The sequence below is a fragment of the Leopardus geoffroyi genome, chromosome A3 (genome assembly GCF_018350155.1).
Source record: "Leopardus geoffroyi isolate Oge1 chromosome A3, O.geoffroyi_Oge1_pat1.0, whole genome shotgun sequence".
In the NCBI taxonomy this organism is placed as follows: Eukaryota; Metazoa; Chordata; class Mammalia; order Carnivora; family Felidae; genus Leopardus; species Leopardus geoffroyi.
In genome coordinates this window covers 21,745,260-21,761,936 of record NC_059336.1, presented here as the reverse complement: position 1 = coordinate 21,761,936, position 16,677 = coordinate 21,745,260, and the positions used below count along the sequence as shown (strand labels likewise).

Genomic DNA, 16,677 nt, shown 5'->3' with positions numbered 1-16,677 from the left:
AGAACCTGGAGGCTCACACGACAGGGATGTGGCCTGACTGTAGAGGCCACTCCTGGCTCCTGCTTTGCTTGTGGGGGAGTGGATTAAAGCATCTTCTGAAGAGAGGAGCACCCCAGACCTGGGTGGGAGTCACCATTTGGCTCCCTGTGCGGCCCACCGGCTGAGAGCTGGGACAGGCGGCTTCCTCGGCCCAAGAGGCTGGCGGGGCCCAATTCAAGGGACAGGAGAGGAAGAGCCCCTGTCCTTTCACCCTGCCGGAGTCCTCACTGTGGCCCACTGGGTGCCTGCATGAGACATACCGGGGTGCTTTGTGGGGGAGCAGATTCCCAGACACCTGTTCTGGGAACAGGTGGGGTGGGGCCTGGGCCTCTGCAGGCACAACCATACTCCTCAGAGATGTTAGTCCGCTAACGTCTCATAACTTTGTGTCTAGCTGGGCACTGGGATCACCTGGGGAATTTTTCAAAAGCCTAATACCTAGGCCTCACCCCCAGACCGATTGTGTCAGAATCTCTGGGGTGAGGCCTCAGCATATTTTTCAGTGCTCCCCAAGTCATCCCTGCTGTGTATTCAAGGGGTACCCCAGCCCCAAATCAGTTCTAAGAGCCTCAAGATGGATGTTTAGGGAAAGGGGGTGGGGCGGGGGGGGGGGGAAACTTGTGAGGCTCAGAGAGGGGAAGTAACTTGCCCAAGGTCACACAGCAAGGTGATGGAAAAGCCAATCCTGGAACAGGCCTCTTTCCTGAGCCTGGGCCAGGGCCCATTTCTCTCCTGAGGCTCCATCCCCTTTTATAAACCAGAGCCCAGGCAGGCAGTGCTCACAGAATTTCGCTTTGATAATATTGGAACCCGGTACAGTCAGGGCCACCACAGTGAGGGGCGGGAGCTTGTGATGGCGATTAGCGGAGCCGTAAGTCTTTCGCTTTATCCAAATCTTGGGCAGTAATTTAGGAAATTTAATTAAAGGGGGAGAAATGGGGACACCTGAAGCTCCTTGCCTCCTGTTATAATGAGTGAAATACACCCGGCTGTAAAAGGAAATGCTGTCTGAGACGCAGCTCCGATGTTTTATTGCCAAGTTTTATTCGCCGATGTAAACGTAATCGCTGGAAACCGGAGCTCCATTAACGCACATATTTTCACACATCCGGGGCCCCACCTGCACCCCCCTCTTCCTCTAGGTTTGCTCACCCACCTCCTAGGGTCAGCCCTGGGACTTTCTGGGCATGTCTATGCCAAGTCTGGATTTCCCCGCCGGTTTCATACCCTCCCATGGCAGATAAGAGTTTAATAGAATTCCATTGCTCCTCTGAGCTCAGTAATGCATTCTGGAAATTAGGCGACTACATACTGAAACCATTGTTCCCCCTTATAAATGGGCTCCCTCAAAGCCAGTGACCGTGGGGTCTCTGATAAGCTCTCATGAAGCCGTGCTCCACATGTTATTGGTGTGTTAAAAGGCGCAACTCCGGGCTCACCATTGCTCATTGTTAGGGGCTGATACATTTAAGTAGTTTCTCCATGAATCAGGCAGCTTAGGTATTTCCCCCCTCTTGGCATTGATAGATGAGAGAAAGGAAGCCATTTAGACGGCGCTATATAGGGCCCTGGCCCACACGGTGAATGATTTCCAATGCCTGGTTTAATTTATTTTTAAATGAAATTTGTTATTGATTCTGGATTAAAAGGACAAATCTTACGGCTGTTACCACTGACAGAGCCATGGTGCACAAGTGACACCTCTCAAAGGGGAGGGAGGGTGGCCTCCCTGAGTCAAGGGGAGGGTGGGGACTCTCCAGGGAGCTCGGGTCAGAGGCAGGAGGCCGTGCGAGATGTCTCGCTTCGGGGGGGGGGGACCTTAAGAAGATCGTCTTGCCCACCTGCAAGAACTGACGTGATGCTCACCTTCCGAGTCTCACTTGGGTGATGGGAATAGCGGTGATATTTGCCTCCTGGCATCCACGTGACCACTGGATGCTTGTTTAATTGCCTCCAGGGATGGGACGTTTACTCCCTCCTAGAGCATTCCCCGAGTGCTCCCACCCTAGTGAATTCCTAGAGACGATTTTCTGGCATAATCTTCAGTTACCTCCTGCCTCCACCAGGCTTTTAGCGTCCACGGTGCCCGTGCCCACAGCTGACACTGGATCCATGAAGCAGGAAAGACAATATTACACAGGGGAGGAATACGGGCTGGGGATTCTTCCTTTCACACCCAGCTTCGGCCCCGCCTCCCTGTGCAACCTTGTGCCTGTCACTTCACGTCTCTGAGCTTCCGTTTGCTTATCTCCAGAAGAAGGAAGGTGATCATGCGGGCCTCAGGGTTTGTTGCATAAATTGTACGACATCACGGATGGGAATGTGATTTGTAAAGAGCAATTTAGGTGCTGCAGGAAGTACAAATAGGACAGTATCGTGGGAGAGCCCTGAGCTGGGAGACAGAGGACCTGGCTCTGGTTCTGTCATGGTTGGCTGTGTGACTCTGAAGGAGTCACTTACCCTCTCTGGGTCTTAGTTTCCTGAGTTGCAGAGAGGGTGGTTTAACTAGATGTGCTTCATTATTGTGCCTAAGAGCATGGGCTCTAGAATCAAATATATCGTGTCTCTACAACTGCCTTGCTGGGTGACATTGGACAAGACACTTAACCTCTCTGAGCATCTATTTTTTTGTCTGTAAATAATATCAATAGATGATAATAACAGTAGCCAACATGTATTACGTATTTACTACGTTCCAGGCACTGTTCTAAGGGCTTTGTAGTGTTTTTCATTTAGCCCTCACAATAATCTTGCAATGGTGGTATTATAATCTTTATTTTACAGATGAGGAAGTTCAGGCACAGAAAGGCTAAGTAACGTGTCTAAGGTCACATAGCAAGTGGCAGGATTCAAAGCTACTATCCGTACTTAACAACCACACTATTCGACTCTATGGGGCCTGGTTGTTCTGAAGATTAAGTGGGATGATTAAAGTTCTTAGCACAGTTCTGGGTACACAGTGATGGACCAACAGTGGCTTGGGGACTGGCAAAAGTCCTTCCTTCCTGTGGGGGACTCAGACTGGAACTTGGTCAATGGGGGACTCTGCTAGAAAGAGGGGAAAGCATGCGGGAGGAGGGGGAAGCACCGGGAAGGGAAAGGACGTGACCAAGTTCAGGCATGTTTAGGGAGAGAACATGGTGGAAATGGTACTTGGACAGCGGGCATGTGCAGGAGGGGAGGCTGGGACCTTGAATGCAAACAAGACAAGTTGGGATTTCTGTAAGAAACAAGGCCATTGGAAGAATTTTGGACAGAACCTTCACAGCATAAGCCTTTTCAAACTCATACAATCCCCGGAGGTCTGCTCTTGAAGGAGATTTAGAGGTCACTGTGTTTAACCCTGTTCCAGACTAGGAGGAGAAATGTTTCCTGAAGGTCAGGCAGTGGGTTAGTGGCAGAACAGCAGAGTGCCGCTGTCCCACCCTGACCTCCTTCCTTTGCAGCCCCCAAGTGGAATCTCTTGTTTTCTCTCTTCTAATCTGCTCACTCCCTGACCCTTTGCCTGTGCCCCGCTGCCTGCAATCTGTGGGTTAAGAGGAGAAAGCCCTGGGTGTGAGCCCCAGTTCTACCACCACATTGTCTTGGAGAGGCCTCAGGCTGGAACTGAAAGAGTCTGGGTTTCAGTCTTGATGCTGCTGTGTGATCTCAAAGATTCTGTTTCTTCATCTTTATAAGAGGGGCAATGGAGTCCATTTCTTTGGAAGTGAGGCTCGAGTTAATGAATGAGAAGACGCTTTTGTAGAGTCCAAGATGCCTGGCCATCCCAGATAGCCTAAGTACCATCTCTGTGTGGGAAGGAAGTGAAAAGAAGTGAGTTAATCAGAGAAAACCAACCCCTTCCACTAGTGACTGTGGGCGGAAAGGAATTGGGACGAGGGCGGGGATCTGTCCGCGGTGCTGAAGGCAGCGTCCTGCGGGGGCTGTCAAGCTGGGCTGAAACACCGCATTTGTAATTGGGGGCTTCGGGGGACTGTCCATAATTTTGAATGAACTGGATTCTTGCTAGCGACCACAGGCCCATCCAGCGTGCTTCCCGCCATAATACTGGAAAGAGGGATGCGAGGGCAGAGTAAAGATGGGTGGGGAGCTGTCACTCGGGCTCTAATCTCATCCTCAAAGTTGGGGCTCTGTCCACAATTCTGGACTCATCTGTAGTCTGTGGAAAGGGGAGTGGGCTTTCTGCAGTGCTCACTCCCATTCGGCGGGCGGCGGAGCGGGAGAGGAAACCGGAAGGTCCGTCCCCGGTGTTGAATCCTCGAATCTAAGAGCCCGCCCAGCTAGGTCCTTGGGGCCAAAAAAGATGGGGGTCGGGGTTGACGCTGTCCTACTCCGTGGTGCTGAAACTGCGGCGGACAGGACCATGTCGGGAACGAGGCTTGGGGAAGGACAAGGGATGAGAGCAGGAAGGAACCCTGCCCTGGGATCAGAGACCTTGCCTCAGACTCTCCGTGGGACCTCGGAGAAGCTATGTCTCTGATTTAATGTGCTTCCTCTTCCTTTTAATGAGACCACCTGTCTGCCCTCGTGTCTGTACTGAAGGTCTATCCCAACAGCCCCAGTATACCCGTCAGGGACGGAACCGGAGGATCTCCTTGGATTCCTGGTCTTAGGAATGGGAGTGGCTTTGTTACCTGCCCGCCCCTCCAACATTCCATCTAGGCCCATCGGTCCGAGGAAGGGAGACTTACAGTCCAGAAGGGGGCGATCCAATCCACCGCGTAGGGCCCAGCATCTTGGAGCTAGGAGCTCCAGCAACTGGCTCGCATCACTCCCATTAGGCAGGCAGGAAAACTGAGACACAGAGAGTAACAATAGTAATAACTATTCAGATCCTACCGTGAGGACGGCATTATGCTAAGAGCTTTTACGTTCACGACTTTTCATGAATCCTCACCACGACCCCTGGAGGTAGCTACTATTCCCATTTCTCGGATGAAACCTTTGAGGCTCAGACAGGGATAGACATCCGGACATGATCACGCAGGGAGCTAAAAAGCTGCGGCAGGGCTATCACGAGGTCCTCTGTGCCTCAGCCCAGATTCCTGCCCAACCTCACCCTCACCTCCACCCCCACCGCCACCGACCCCCTGACCCTGGCACCGCCCTGCTAGCAAAGTTGGGAGTCCCTCGGAGCGCACTGAGTCTGGCGGCAGGTGGATGGGTTTTTCTCCTCATCCCGCTGGATAGTATTTCAGGTTTTGAAGCCAGTTGTGTTATGCTTTGCGGGAACTGGGTCCCTGGGGTGGTTGCCTCCACCCCATCCCGCCGCCCGTTTGCACTCTCGGGTGGGGGGACGTTGCGGGTACCGCTTTAAAAATCCCAGCCTGGGCAAAACTTTGATGATAAATCAAGCGGCAGATCCCTCCGCCGCCGCCTCCTCTGGGCGGGCGGGAGGGAGTGGGAGGGAGGGGGTGCGGCGGCGCCGGCGCCGAGCGGAGTGGCCTTCCGCGGAAGGGAAGAGTCCCGCAGTCGGAGGCGGCCGGCTGGGCGTGCGCTCGCTACCCGCACCCGGGGCTGGACCGGAGCCGGGCGAGGGCTGGGGCCGGGGCCCGGCCAGCTTCGGCGAGCGAGAGGCAGCGGCCGGAGCTGGGCAGCCAGGCCGCATCCGGCAGGGAACGGCGGGCGCGGGGTCTGCGGTCTCCTGAGCCCCGATGTGAGGCGGCGGCGCCCCGGCCCGAGCGCGCACCATGGGGGCCCCGCTCGCCGCGGCGCTGGGCGCCCTCCACTACCTGGCACTTTTCCTGCAACTCGGAGGCGCCACGCGGCCCGCCGGCCACGCGCCCTGGGATAACCACGTCTCCGGCCACGGTGAGTTCGGTCGCCGCCCCCGCGGACTTCCCCACCAAACCCCACCCCGGGCTGCGCCGCTCCAACTTGGCCGTCCCCGGGCTGGAACCCGCGTCGGCCCCGGCGGGAGTCCCGTGGCGCCCCCTGCCGGGTCCACGGACCCGCCCTGGCACCCCGGCCGCCCCTGCAGAGGAAGGGGCACCCCGCGTGCAACCCGGATCGATCCCGCTGTAGCCCAGAGCCCCCTCCTCCCCAGCACGCTCGCGCCGATACACACACCTCCAGGACCACACGTATTCACAGCCAGGGGCACACTCACTGTTCCCACACTCACAACTCCTGCCCTCACGCATCTCCAGCCGCCTGCTCGGATCCCCCTCCTCACTCATAACCACTCACACTTATGCCCGCTGCACACACACACCGGCACCACGGTTGGGGGACTCACACCCTGCCAGCTGGCACCCAGGCGCACGCACTCTGCACAACTCTTGCCTGCCCTTCTGCCTGCAGACACACACACACACACACACACACTTGTGAACACACTTTGCTCGCCCACTCCTCTCTGCCCATCTGCCTTTCCCTTTTGAAGGCTTAACCCTGTAGCTGCCCTCATCCCCTCTTACTCCTCATCTGCCCCTTAGATCACTGGGAAAGGTCCTGGGGACAGAAGACCCCGCGTCTTTGGAACTGGTAGACCCGAGCTGCAGCTGCCCCTGCAGGGTCGGGGTCGGAGGCTTGCTGGGAGCCCCTCAAACACACTGGAACAGTTGGGATTGCTGCTTCCAGCCACAGGCGTGGACGGGGAAGAAGGATGCTAGGTGCTTCTGTCTTGTCTCTGGGGGTGGGTGGAAAGCCCCCCCGCCATCCTTCTGTAGGGCACCCCCCCCCATCCTCAGCCTCGGCCCTGAGGATTGAAAGGTGGGAAATCAACTCAGCCACCGCGGGAGCTGGGGAGCAAGCAAGCAACCCCACACTGGTTGCCTGAGTCTGGGAAGCTCCTTTTAGCCCCAAAGGAGCCCAAGTTGGCAGTGGAGTTGTAACATCTGAGGCTGGTAGCTGGGGGGGTTCCCCTGCCCCTGTGAGCCAGGCTCCGGAATGGGGACCGGAGCATAAATGAAAATGGAGACGCTTCTTCCATCCATCCCTTCCCAGTCCAGTGGGGGCGGCTGCAGCACCAGTGCTGGGCACTGTATGCCCAGGGCCGGTGGGGAGGTCTGCACAAAGAGCAGAGAACTGTGTGATTTATTCCGAAGGAAGGAGTGAGGCGGGGGGAGTAGGTAATCAGAGGAGGCTTTGCTGGGGCCTGATGCACGAGTGGGATTGTTCCGAGGGGCACGGGCGCTTCCAAAGCCCTTCTCAGGGTCTCTGCTTTTGGGGAACCATGATTCCCTGCACCTTCTGCCTTACCACGTTTGATAGAACTGCTCTGTGTATCATCTGCGCACCCTTCACGTCCTCCATCGATTTCTACTGACCTGGCCGGAGCGCTGGTAAATAGGGGAAGGCTTATGTTGATCCTCAGTTTACAGATGGGGAAACCAAGGCTCAGAGAGGTGAAGGGACTTGCCCAAGGTCACACAGTGAGTGAGCGGTTGAGCTGGGACTGGCCACAGGGTCTGTCGGGCAAAGACAGAGCTTTTTCCAGGACATTCATCTCCCCGTCAGATCCCCTCCCATTTAAAGGAAACTGGGAATCCCTCCTTCCGCTCCCCTCCTCGCGATGCTCAGTTCCTTGGCACAGTTAGAACTTATACTAGGAGGTTTTCCAAGGAAGGGTTTTCCTGCATTTGCAGTCCCAAGAGATACGAGGACTGGGGCTCTGAGGTTTATGGTCATCCTGTCCCTGGAGCATCAGACCTCAAGGATTTGGGTGCTACTCTGTCATTCCTGAGGTCCTGAGGGTCTGCCCTTTGTGTGGTAGTCTCTTCCTGCCCCCTGGTGCCGGGCGTGCTCAGGGGCACAACTCTGCCATGTGAGCTGGAATGTCACCTCTGAACCCTGGACAGGTCCCACTAAGGCCCAGAGGAGGGGCTAGACAGAAAGGACACAGCACTGACTGCTGGGGGCCCTGGCTTCTCTCACTGACCCCCCTGTGCAGTTCTGGGCAAGTGGGTCAGCCCCCTGTGGGGCTCCTTCTGTCCCTCAAGAAACAAGGAAGCCAGGCTGCTCTGCAAGAGCCAGACTGCCTTCTCCCAACATTGCCAGGTTCAAAGTCACCAAGTAGTGGATGCTGAGGAGCCCCCACGGCGGCCCCTCTGCCGGGCCAAGTGCCCGCCACCACAGGAAGGGTTTGGAGCCACTCACTTAATCACAAAAAGAAACTGTTATTAATGATAGTGAGACGCGGCGAATAAGTGGGTCATGTCTAATAAGCCATTTGTGTTCAGGAGGAGAATACCAATTTGATAAAAGCTGTGTGTGCTGAAAAAGCCCAGAAATTGCTGTTTAGCAGATTGGAGCCTGATCGTTTCATTATTCCTGGGCTCCGCATGTCCTCGGCTGATTCAGGAAATGTGGCCGGGTTAGGGAGGGGTCTCGGTGCCTGCAGGTGGAGATGGGAGGCTGGAAGTGGGGGGCTCCTCCGGAGGAGCCCACGGACCCCAACCACTTGGCGGTTGCTCCCCTGTCCAGCTCAGTCCGAGCCCAGCCCAGCCGCCAGGCTGACGCCTTCCCCCCCCACCACCCGGGACTTGTCACAGGGAGAGCCCGTGGTCAGGTGGGTCCGCAAGGACATCTGTCTCGCTTCCCATCTCCCTGCTTCCTGCACTCAGCCCACTTCGCAGAGGGCCTTTTAAAGGCATGAGGATCGAATGGGGGAGTGAATGGAGCATGCCTCTTAGGGAGGCACAAGGGACTGAGAGGCTGGGAGGGTGGTGGCCAGTATTCGCCCCTAGTAGGTATTCCGTTAATGGCAACTATTTTGAATTTTCCTTATCAGAAAGGGTTAGCTCATTGCCATAAGCACAGCAGAGGTGGCGGGGGTGGGGGGGGGGGAGCGAGGAGCTAGCATTTATGAGCTGCCTACTATGTGCTGTAGGTGCTACCAAACCCCTTGCCAGTGTTCACTCACCAAGGTTGACACTATTCATGCAAGGCTGGGGTTGGAGAGAGGAGAATACTGAGGTTCAGAGAGGGCCAGTGACTCGCCCAAGGTCACTGAGCCTGTATGGGGAGCGCAAGAGCTGTGCCTGCCTCCTCCGGGACAGCCTTGAGGCAGGCTCGGCCAGTCACGTGACAGGACTTCTTCCTTCTGCACGGCCTTAGCTGAGCCTTCCAGCTCCCCAGAGAACTGGCAAAGCGGTGGGTTCCAGCAAGAGGAACCAGCCGCTTAGACAGGTGATGGGTAGGGTCTTGCTGAGGCCACATGCAAGTTAGAAAAAGACAGCTGGGCTGGACTCTTTCTCCAGTCCTTGTCCCAGGTCTGGGCCAGGGCAGGGGTCCTGAAGGCGGGACCTCTGTGCGCATCCTGCAGAGACCGCCTGCCTTGGAATCACCGGGCAGTTTGTTAAAATGCAGATCCCAGGGTCCCCCAGGCCCATTGGCCAAAATGATTGTTGATGAGACCCTGGAATCTGCATTTTAATAAGCTCCCCAGATGATTCCTGCGCAGCCGGAGTTTGGGAGCCACTGCCTAAAGTATTCACCCACGTGTAGGGACAGGATATTGTCTTGTCCAGGGGCTGCTGGGTTGATTTGGTTTTGCAAGAGAGGGAGAGGGCCACGCTGGAGCAGGCATGTGGACCCTGAGAGGAGACCCAGGAAGCCTGATACTGAAGCGAACATCCATTCTGCCACCCCGCCCTGCCACACACACACACACACACACACGCACGCACACACACACCTAGGCCAGCACCTTCAATTATTAATACACCCCAATGCAGACACAGATCCTGGCTTGGCCCGGCGCTTTGTCCATTGAGTGATTCACCGTCCTGAGGTTCTCTCTGTTGCCAGGAGGGAGCAGCGGGGTGCTGAGGGAGGGGTGGGGGCCACCGGGCCGTTTGGCAAACAGCCTGTGCACTGGAAAACGACTCTGGCATTATCTCATTCCTTACTGAACTGTTGGTATCTCCCCATCAATAAGCTGGCTAGTTTGGTGGCTGGGAGACGGAGAAAATTGAGTGCTGTCTTCCGAAGGTTATGATGTTAAAAATGTGTTCGCATTGTCTCGGGTGTTGGTGATTATTCTATCAATTACGCCCGTAAACACTCAGCCTTGGGCTGAGGGTTCCCGGCCTCCTGTGGGGAATCGGCCCTCACAAGCGGTTTTCCCCGAGTCCTTCACACCAATTGGTTTTGACACCTTGCCTATCAGCCGCTCCGGCGGCCTTTTCCCGAAGCAACGGGAGCCGCGGGCGGCCAGCAGGACAGGAATTCGGCTCATCTCCACGGTGACACGGTGACAGCAGAAGTGTTGGGGGAAGTCTCCTTGTGATAAACAAGTGGGCAGGGACAGGGGTGAGGGAGAGTGGTCAGCCGCCAGGACCGGAGACGGAGGGGAGGAACAAAGCCGTGGGCAAGGGTGCATTTGCCCAAACTGCCTGGGAGGTTAGTGTTTGGCTTGGGGGTCACCTTATCCGACGCTGTGCAAATGAAGTGAGAAATATACGGAAGGAAATGTTTACTGAGTGTCATGCCAGGGCCTTGCACGGCATTGTTTCATCTGATCCCCACAAGCACCCTAAGAAGAAGGGACCTTTTCTCTGGCCCAGTGTATTTTTGAGGAAACTGAGGCCCAGTGAGGTTAACAGCCTTGCCTGAGGTCAGACACCCAGCAAGTGCTGGAGCCTGGATTTGAACCCCGGAGTGTGACTCCAGACCCCGTGCTCACAATGCTGTTGAGTCCCAGAGACGAAGAGTTTTTGGAGACGTCCAAGGTCTGAAATCTTAAAACTTTTGTGTATTCCAAGCTGATGTAGTTTTAAACATTCAGTTGATTTTAATTTCGTAAGGAATCCTTGTCTTTAGAAGAAAAGTCACAAAGCCGGAGCCCCTCCTCATCCTTACAGACCACTGCAAGGGCATCCCGGGCTGGGCAAGGCTGATGTCGCCTTGCCGTGAACGGACGCAGGCCCCGCCCCTTGGGTACACAGGAGAGGCTGCAACCCCGAGGGTCACGGGGCGCCAGGGTGTGTCCTCCTCTCCCCCGCCCTGGCGAGGTGAGACTCTTCTATCAGAAAAAGGGCCGGTGATCTCACTGGGGGAAGAAATCCACCCCTCCACCAGCTGGTGACCCTGAGGTCCCTCTGGCACCTGCCGCTGGGGGAAGGGAGGCGGAGACGGGGAGCCAGAGGGGCTATCGCCCCTACGGGGCCCCCTCCCCGCCACGGGGCCCCCTCCCCGTCCTGGAAGCCAGCAGAGGAGTCTCTGGGACTCAGCTCCCTCACCCCCAGCTGAAACCTCTCTTCAAGAACCCCCAGGACCCTCCGCAGCCTTTGGGTCCTACCTGAGAGATGGTTTTAGGCAGCCCCCGGACACAACCTCTTACATTTTAATCGTTCGCATTTATTTTAATGTGGATTGGAAAAATAAAACCGGCACATCAAAACTGTGATTTCACGGATATGATCGCTTAGGATGAGACTAACGGGCATATGAAAAAACAGTGGGTTAGTTTATAGGAAACCAGTCAGACAGGCCAGTGAGGGTGGTACACGGGCAGATCTGTGTGTAGGAATGACTGCACTTGGGGGTTGTTGGCCCGTGGGCTGCCTCCTCCCACCTCCTACTCGGGGCTCTCATTGGGAACCTCTGGCCTGACAGAGGCCGCTGCCGGCTATTGGAGGCTTGACCATTCACTTAGTCCCTCATTCATTCAACAAAGATCAGCCGAGCACCTGCCATGCACCAGGCTCCTTTAGCCACTGGGGACGTAGCAGTGAAGGAGACAGATAAGGTTCTAGCTCAGACAACTAAACCTATAAAACATACATAGAAGTATAAATTGTGATAGGAGTTGAGAAGCAGCGATGATGTTCGGCCCAGAAAAGGCACTCCCTCCCGGGGCAGTGAGGGGACCCCATAGTGAGCTCCCTGTCACAGAAGATATGCAAGCTGGACCCAACCATTTATTAGCTCGGGGGTTTTGGAGGGCATCCCTGCTTTATGTCCCAAAGGAGCACAGACTGGTGAAGTCGGCAGAGAAGTCAGAACACAGTGGGTGGTTAATGACGATCTGTCACACAGCGAGTTAGAGATGGGTCCAGGTGGGCGGGGCTGAGGATGCCCGGGCCCCACACAGGGGACGCGGCAGGGGTGAGGGCCTTTGCTGGCTCCTGTGTTGAGAGGTGCGGGCAGTGGCTCCTTTGTGGCTTCATTAAAGTTAAAGTGCCAGAGTTCGGGGGTGGGAGTAGAGCCTGAGCTTTTAGCCAACCCTCCCGCTAACTCGGCCTTGCTGGGTAGCTTGGCAGGTCCCTGCCCTTCTCTGGGCCTTGGCACCCCCAACGATGGCAAATTTACCTAAGCTCTAAGCCTCTGGAGTCCTTCCAGGCCCTCTCCTTTGTCCTCCAGGCAGCAGGTGAGGCTGGAGTCCACGGCGGTGAGGAACTCCGTCTAGCACGTGATGCTTCATCTCAGTGGCCTTCGGGGGTCTGGGAACCAAGACGCCAGGCAGCGTTCATCCAGTTTTTTCCTCTGTGCCCATCATCTCCCTTACCTCCTCCTTTAAGCCTCACACGCCCCATGGGGAGGGTGCTCCCATGTTACGGACTAGGACACGGAGGCGTAGGGGGTGATGTGACCTGCCTGAGGCCACACAGCTGTTGAATGGCAAAGCCAGGCTTGAGCCCAGCTTATGGGGCTGCAGAGCTGGGGTTCTTCCCTGCTCATCTGTCCTGCTCCTGGCTGCCAAGCCCGGTGGGCGTGTGGACACTTGCTTTGTTCCGGAGCGGCACCCTGGCTTCGTCGGATTCTCTCCGGGATGCCAAAATGCCGGAAAGGCCAGGGTCTGGCTGAACAAGCTCGATCTGAGAGCCTAGGCTCCTGGATCCGAGTCCAGCACTGTCAGTGGGGGTGGTGGGACCCTGGGTGCACCTGCCTGGCTGTTCTGCAGGGAGGGGGCTGGTGGCTTTGTCTGAGCGTGTGTCTGGAATGCGTGCATTTGGGTGTTTGATCATGTGCGGTTGAGATGTGGCTGGGCGGGAAGGAGCCGGGTGGTCCCTCTAGCGTCCCAGCCTAGGGGGGCCAGGCTGTGCCCTCTGTGCCATGGCCTTGGCTTCTGAATCAGCCTCCCCGGCCCCTCCAAGCTGATGCCCTTGGGGCGTGAGGCATAGAAGCTCTGGGAGCATCTGGAAGGTTAGAGCCGGAGCTGGGGCCGGGGGGGCCTTGCTCAGAGCTATCAATTAGGGGGCTGGCAGTGGCCATCTGTGGCAAGTGCTCTGCCTGCCCCTCTCTCTGGATCTCTCTCTCCGGGTTGGACTCTCTCCCTCTGTCCTTCAGTCTCTCTCCATCTTTCTTTGTCCCTTTCCCTGTGTCTGCTGCATCCATCACCCTCCCTCTTCCCATCTCCCCACCTCACCCTGTCTGTCTTCACATGCACACACGTGCACGCACGCACACGCGCCCACACGCACACACTCCTCTCTCCAGGTCACATCTAGGATCACACACACGTGTATTCTGGGTAGCATGATGATACCCACACAGAGCGGGCACCTGAGAAATGTCAGTTGAACGACTGAAGTGAATGAATGAATGGTGATGTTACAAGGGGATGAAATGAAATGGTGATGTTACAAGGGACACTGGAGCTTGTCTAGACTAGTGGTTCCTAATTTTCTTGGAGGTCACAATCCTCTTGAGCATCTGATGAAAAATGGATCACGTCCTTAGAAAAATGCCACACCATTTTTGGTTAGTTCCGGTGGGTTCGTTGAGGCCCCCAAAGCTCACCTGTGGTCCCAGGGGAAGCAGCCTTCATTTCACTGGGGAGGAAACTGAGGCCCAGAAAGGAGCCAGGGCCAGCCCCAGGATGCAGGGCAAGCCCTCAGCAGAGCTGGGAGTGGGTCCTCCTCCTCCTCCCCCGCAGCTCTCCCATGTGACCTGGGGGTGGGGTTGGGGGGGGCTCTGGAACAAGCTTGTCACTTTCCCCAGCAAGTTCTGGGTGAGTGTCTCCAGGGGGTGGGCGCGGGGGAGAGGTAACGGAGGACAGCCAGCCAGAGACGAGAGCCCTGGAAATGGCTCAGGCGGGCGAGCCATCCGGAGGGGCGGGGGGGTGGGGGGGGATGTGTGTCTCTGAAGGTTTCCCACCAGAGTGGTCCCCATGTCCTGGGGCAGTCAGGAAGACTTCCTGGGGGAGGTGGGCTCCTTGAATCCAGGGCTGAGGGCTGGGTTGAGGGGATTCCAGAGACGAGGGGAGCCTCCCCTGACGTCCTGGGTCTGACAGGGGCTTCAGTGGGAGAGTTGTGCATGTGTACTGGGCAAAGCAGGCTGTGGAGCTTGGTGTTGACCCCCACCAGCTGGAGGTTTTCGAGTGGGGAGGGTGGGGGTCTGGCGTCGGGGTAGGACCGGCCATGTGCCTGAAGTGGGGGCTCAAACAGGACTTGGAGGCTGGAGGGAGAGAGGCTGTTTCCTGGACTAGGCCCGAACTCGCAGGCTCGTAGGATGCTGGGGCCGCAGCGTCCAGGGGGCGACAGAAACGTGGGCTCGGTGGGAGATGGGAACTGGGTGTGCACGCGTGCGCGTGTGTGTGCGTGTGTGTGTGTGTGTGTGTGTGTGTGCACACTGGCTTCCTTTCTAATACTTGAGCACCCCAGGCTCCTCAGCACCTTCCCCCTGGTGATTTCATCTGCCTGGCAGGCTCCCCCCCTGCCTCCCCCCCACCCTCCAGCTCCCTCCACCGTGCTTCGTGTACCTCCTCATAGGGGCGCGTGACCTGCCAGAGCCTCACCGTGGTCATCCCAGCGGGCACCCCAGGCACCCGTCCACACGCCATCTTGCAGAAGAGGAAACGGGCTTAAGAGGTGGGTGGGCTGGGGGCCCACACCTAGTTCAAGGCAAAGGAGCAGAGCCCCACCTTTCCCCCCCAGCCTGGCGTGATAAGGTTGTAGGGGATGGTACGTGCCCGGGCTTTGGGGTCAGATGCTCTTGGGCTCAAGTCCCGGCCCCCTACTCAAGCTCTCTGAGCCTCACTGGCCAACTTGGGGCTGGGGGTCTTGACTGAAGCCCCTCTTCTCCCAACCCTCAGGTTTGGTTCCTGGCTGAGGGCAGGGAAGGTGAGAGCAGACGGCAGCGTGTCTGTTTTGCTTTGTGAGGTTTTAAAAAAATTATTTCCGGCCTCAGAGGCGGCAGCAATTATGGCCGGCTCACTGGGGAGCCGTTTGCCGCCTGTCATTGGCCCCAGGAAAGGGTCCCTAATGGAGGCCCGGCGGCCGGAGTGCATGGTAGTGAAAATAACGCTCCAAACAACCCTGCACTAATGGTCTCCTGCCAGGCAGACGAGAGGGAGGGGGCGGGCAGGCTGGCTGACAGCTGACGGAAGGCCTCTGGGGCAGGGGGCCCTGAGCCTCACCGGCTGGCCTCCTCATGTCCCCCAAACCCCAGCAGTGGTCCCTGAACTCCAGTTGGGCGCTGGGAGTCCTGAGCCCCATCCTGGCTCTGCTGCTTTCTGTTGAATCTCCTCCCAGGCAGAGGAAAAACACTCAGTGCAAAAGCCCTGGGGTGGGGCAGAACCCCGTCAGCTAGGGAACCAGAGATGGTTCTAGAACAGTCCTTGCGTTTCAGAAGGCCAGGCCAGTCTAGTCTTCTAGGGGAGGAAAAGGGAGGTGGGAGTCTTGGGGCAAGAGGAGCCGGAGCAAGGCCACCCTGTGAGAGGCGGCGTGAATAGCGGCCCGATCATCACCAACCTGATAAAGCTCCATGGAGCCCACTAGGTGCCGGATATTTACGGGGATGTGTGATCCTGTTGAGTGCCCATGATACCCATTTGACAGATGAGGAGACTGAGGCTCAGGGCTTTGCCCACCACGAGGAAGCAGAGTTGGGGTTCACATCTGGGTCAGCCTGACTCCAGAGCTCGCACGGTTTCTGCTGCTCTGCTAGATTTCCCAAACACAGTTGGGCAGGGGCGGGAGGGGCAGGGGCAAGCACTAGGTCCCAAGGGGGGCCGCGTTGGACCACACCTCCTGGGGAGGCGGCGTGGCCGCCAGAGTCTGCCTCAGTTTCTCCCCTGCTGTCGGTCCCTGCACCTGGCGTTCAAGTGCCCTCTCCCCTTCTCTGTTCTTCACGCTCCCTGCCCCCACCCATCTCTCACTTGTCTTTCTCCCTCTCACTGGACTTGAGGGGCGCTCCTTTCTGGGCTCGGGGGCAGCCGCTCATCCCCGTGGCTGGTGCGGCCTCCCTCTGCTTCCTCCATTCACCCCGGAGGATGCTGGGGTCAGACTCTTAGGCAGACTCTTTGGGCTTTGGGGTCAGACTCTTAGGCAGACTCTTAGGTCAAGTCCTGACCCCCCTCAAGCTCTGCAAGCCTGAGGAGCCATCTGTGCAAAGGGCTCACCCCACTGGCCTTCCAGGATGTCCAGGCGAGGGCGGGGGGGAGGAAGTGGCATCTGCGCAAACGTCAGGATGTCTGTTTGCCATCTCGTGTCCCTGCCCCCGCATTCTGGTTCCTGTCCTGTCGCTGGCTCCCCGCACATCCCCCCCGCTTGCCTCCCTCCCTCCCTCCCAAACCCTTTCACTCCCCGGGGCCCAGATGTGTGGGAAGAGGAGGCGGGAATTCCGCTGGGGAAACCTGCTCGACTCCCACAATCCTGCAAGTGCCAGAATATTTTCACTCTCCTTAAATCTCCCTAGATTTGTAATTCTACTGCTGTCTCCCTCAATCCGCGCCGCTGGCCTTGGGAG

General features: G+C 57.2%; 1 protein-coding gene and 1 long non-coding RNA gene across 4 annotated transcripts in view; one reads left to right on the top strand and one right to left on the bottom strand.

Moving 5' to 3' along the window:
- Positions 1-1,062: 1,062 nt before the first annotated feature.
- Positions 1,063-6,618, bottom strand: LOC123580234. The gene is made up of 3 exons (XR_006703198.1): positions 6,109-6,618; positions 4,731-4,833; positions 1,063-3,827 (listed from the first exon to the last, which is right to left on the bottom strand). It is a non-coding gene; the product is annotated as an uncharacterized LOC123580234 (long non-coding RNA).
- Positions 5,453-16,677, top strand: part of VSTM2L (V-set and transmembrane domain containing 2 like) — a 38,010-nt gene continuing 26,785 nt past the window's right edge. The window contains exons 1-2 of one of the 3 annotated variants that reach the window (XM_045444639.1): positions 5,453-5,850; positions 14,700-14,798. In XM_045444639.1, the coding sequence (XP_045300595.1) occupies positions 5,730-5,850; positions 14,700-14,798 (220 nt within the window). In that variant the 5' untranslated portion in view covers positions 5,453-5,729. The remainder of the gene's footprint in view (positions 5,851-14,699; positions 14,799-16,677) is intronic. The other 2 variants (XM_045444637.1, XM_045444638.1) reach the window with 2 other exon arrangements.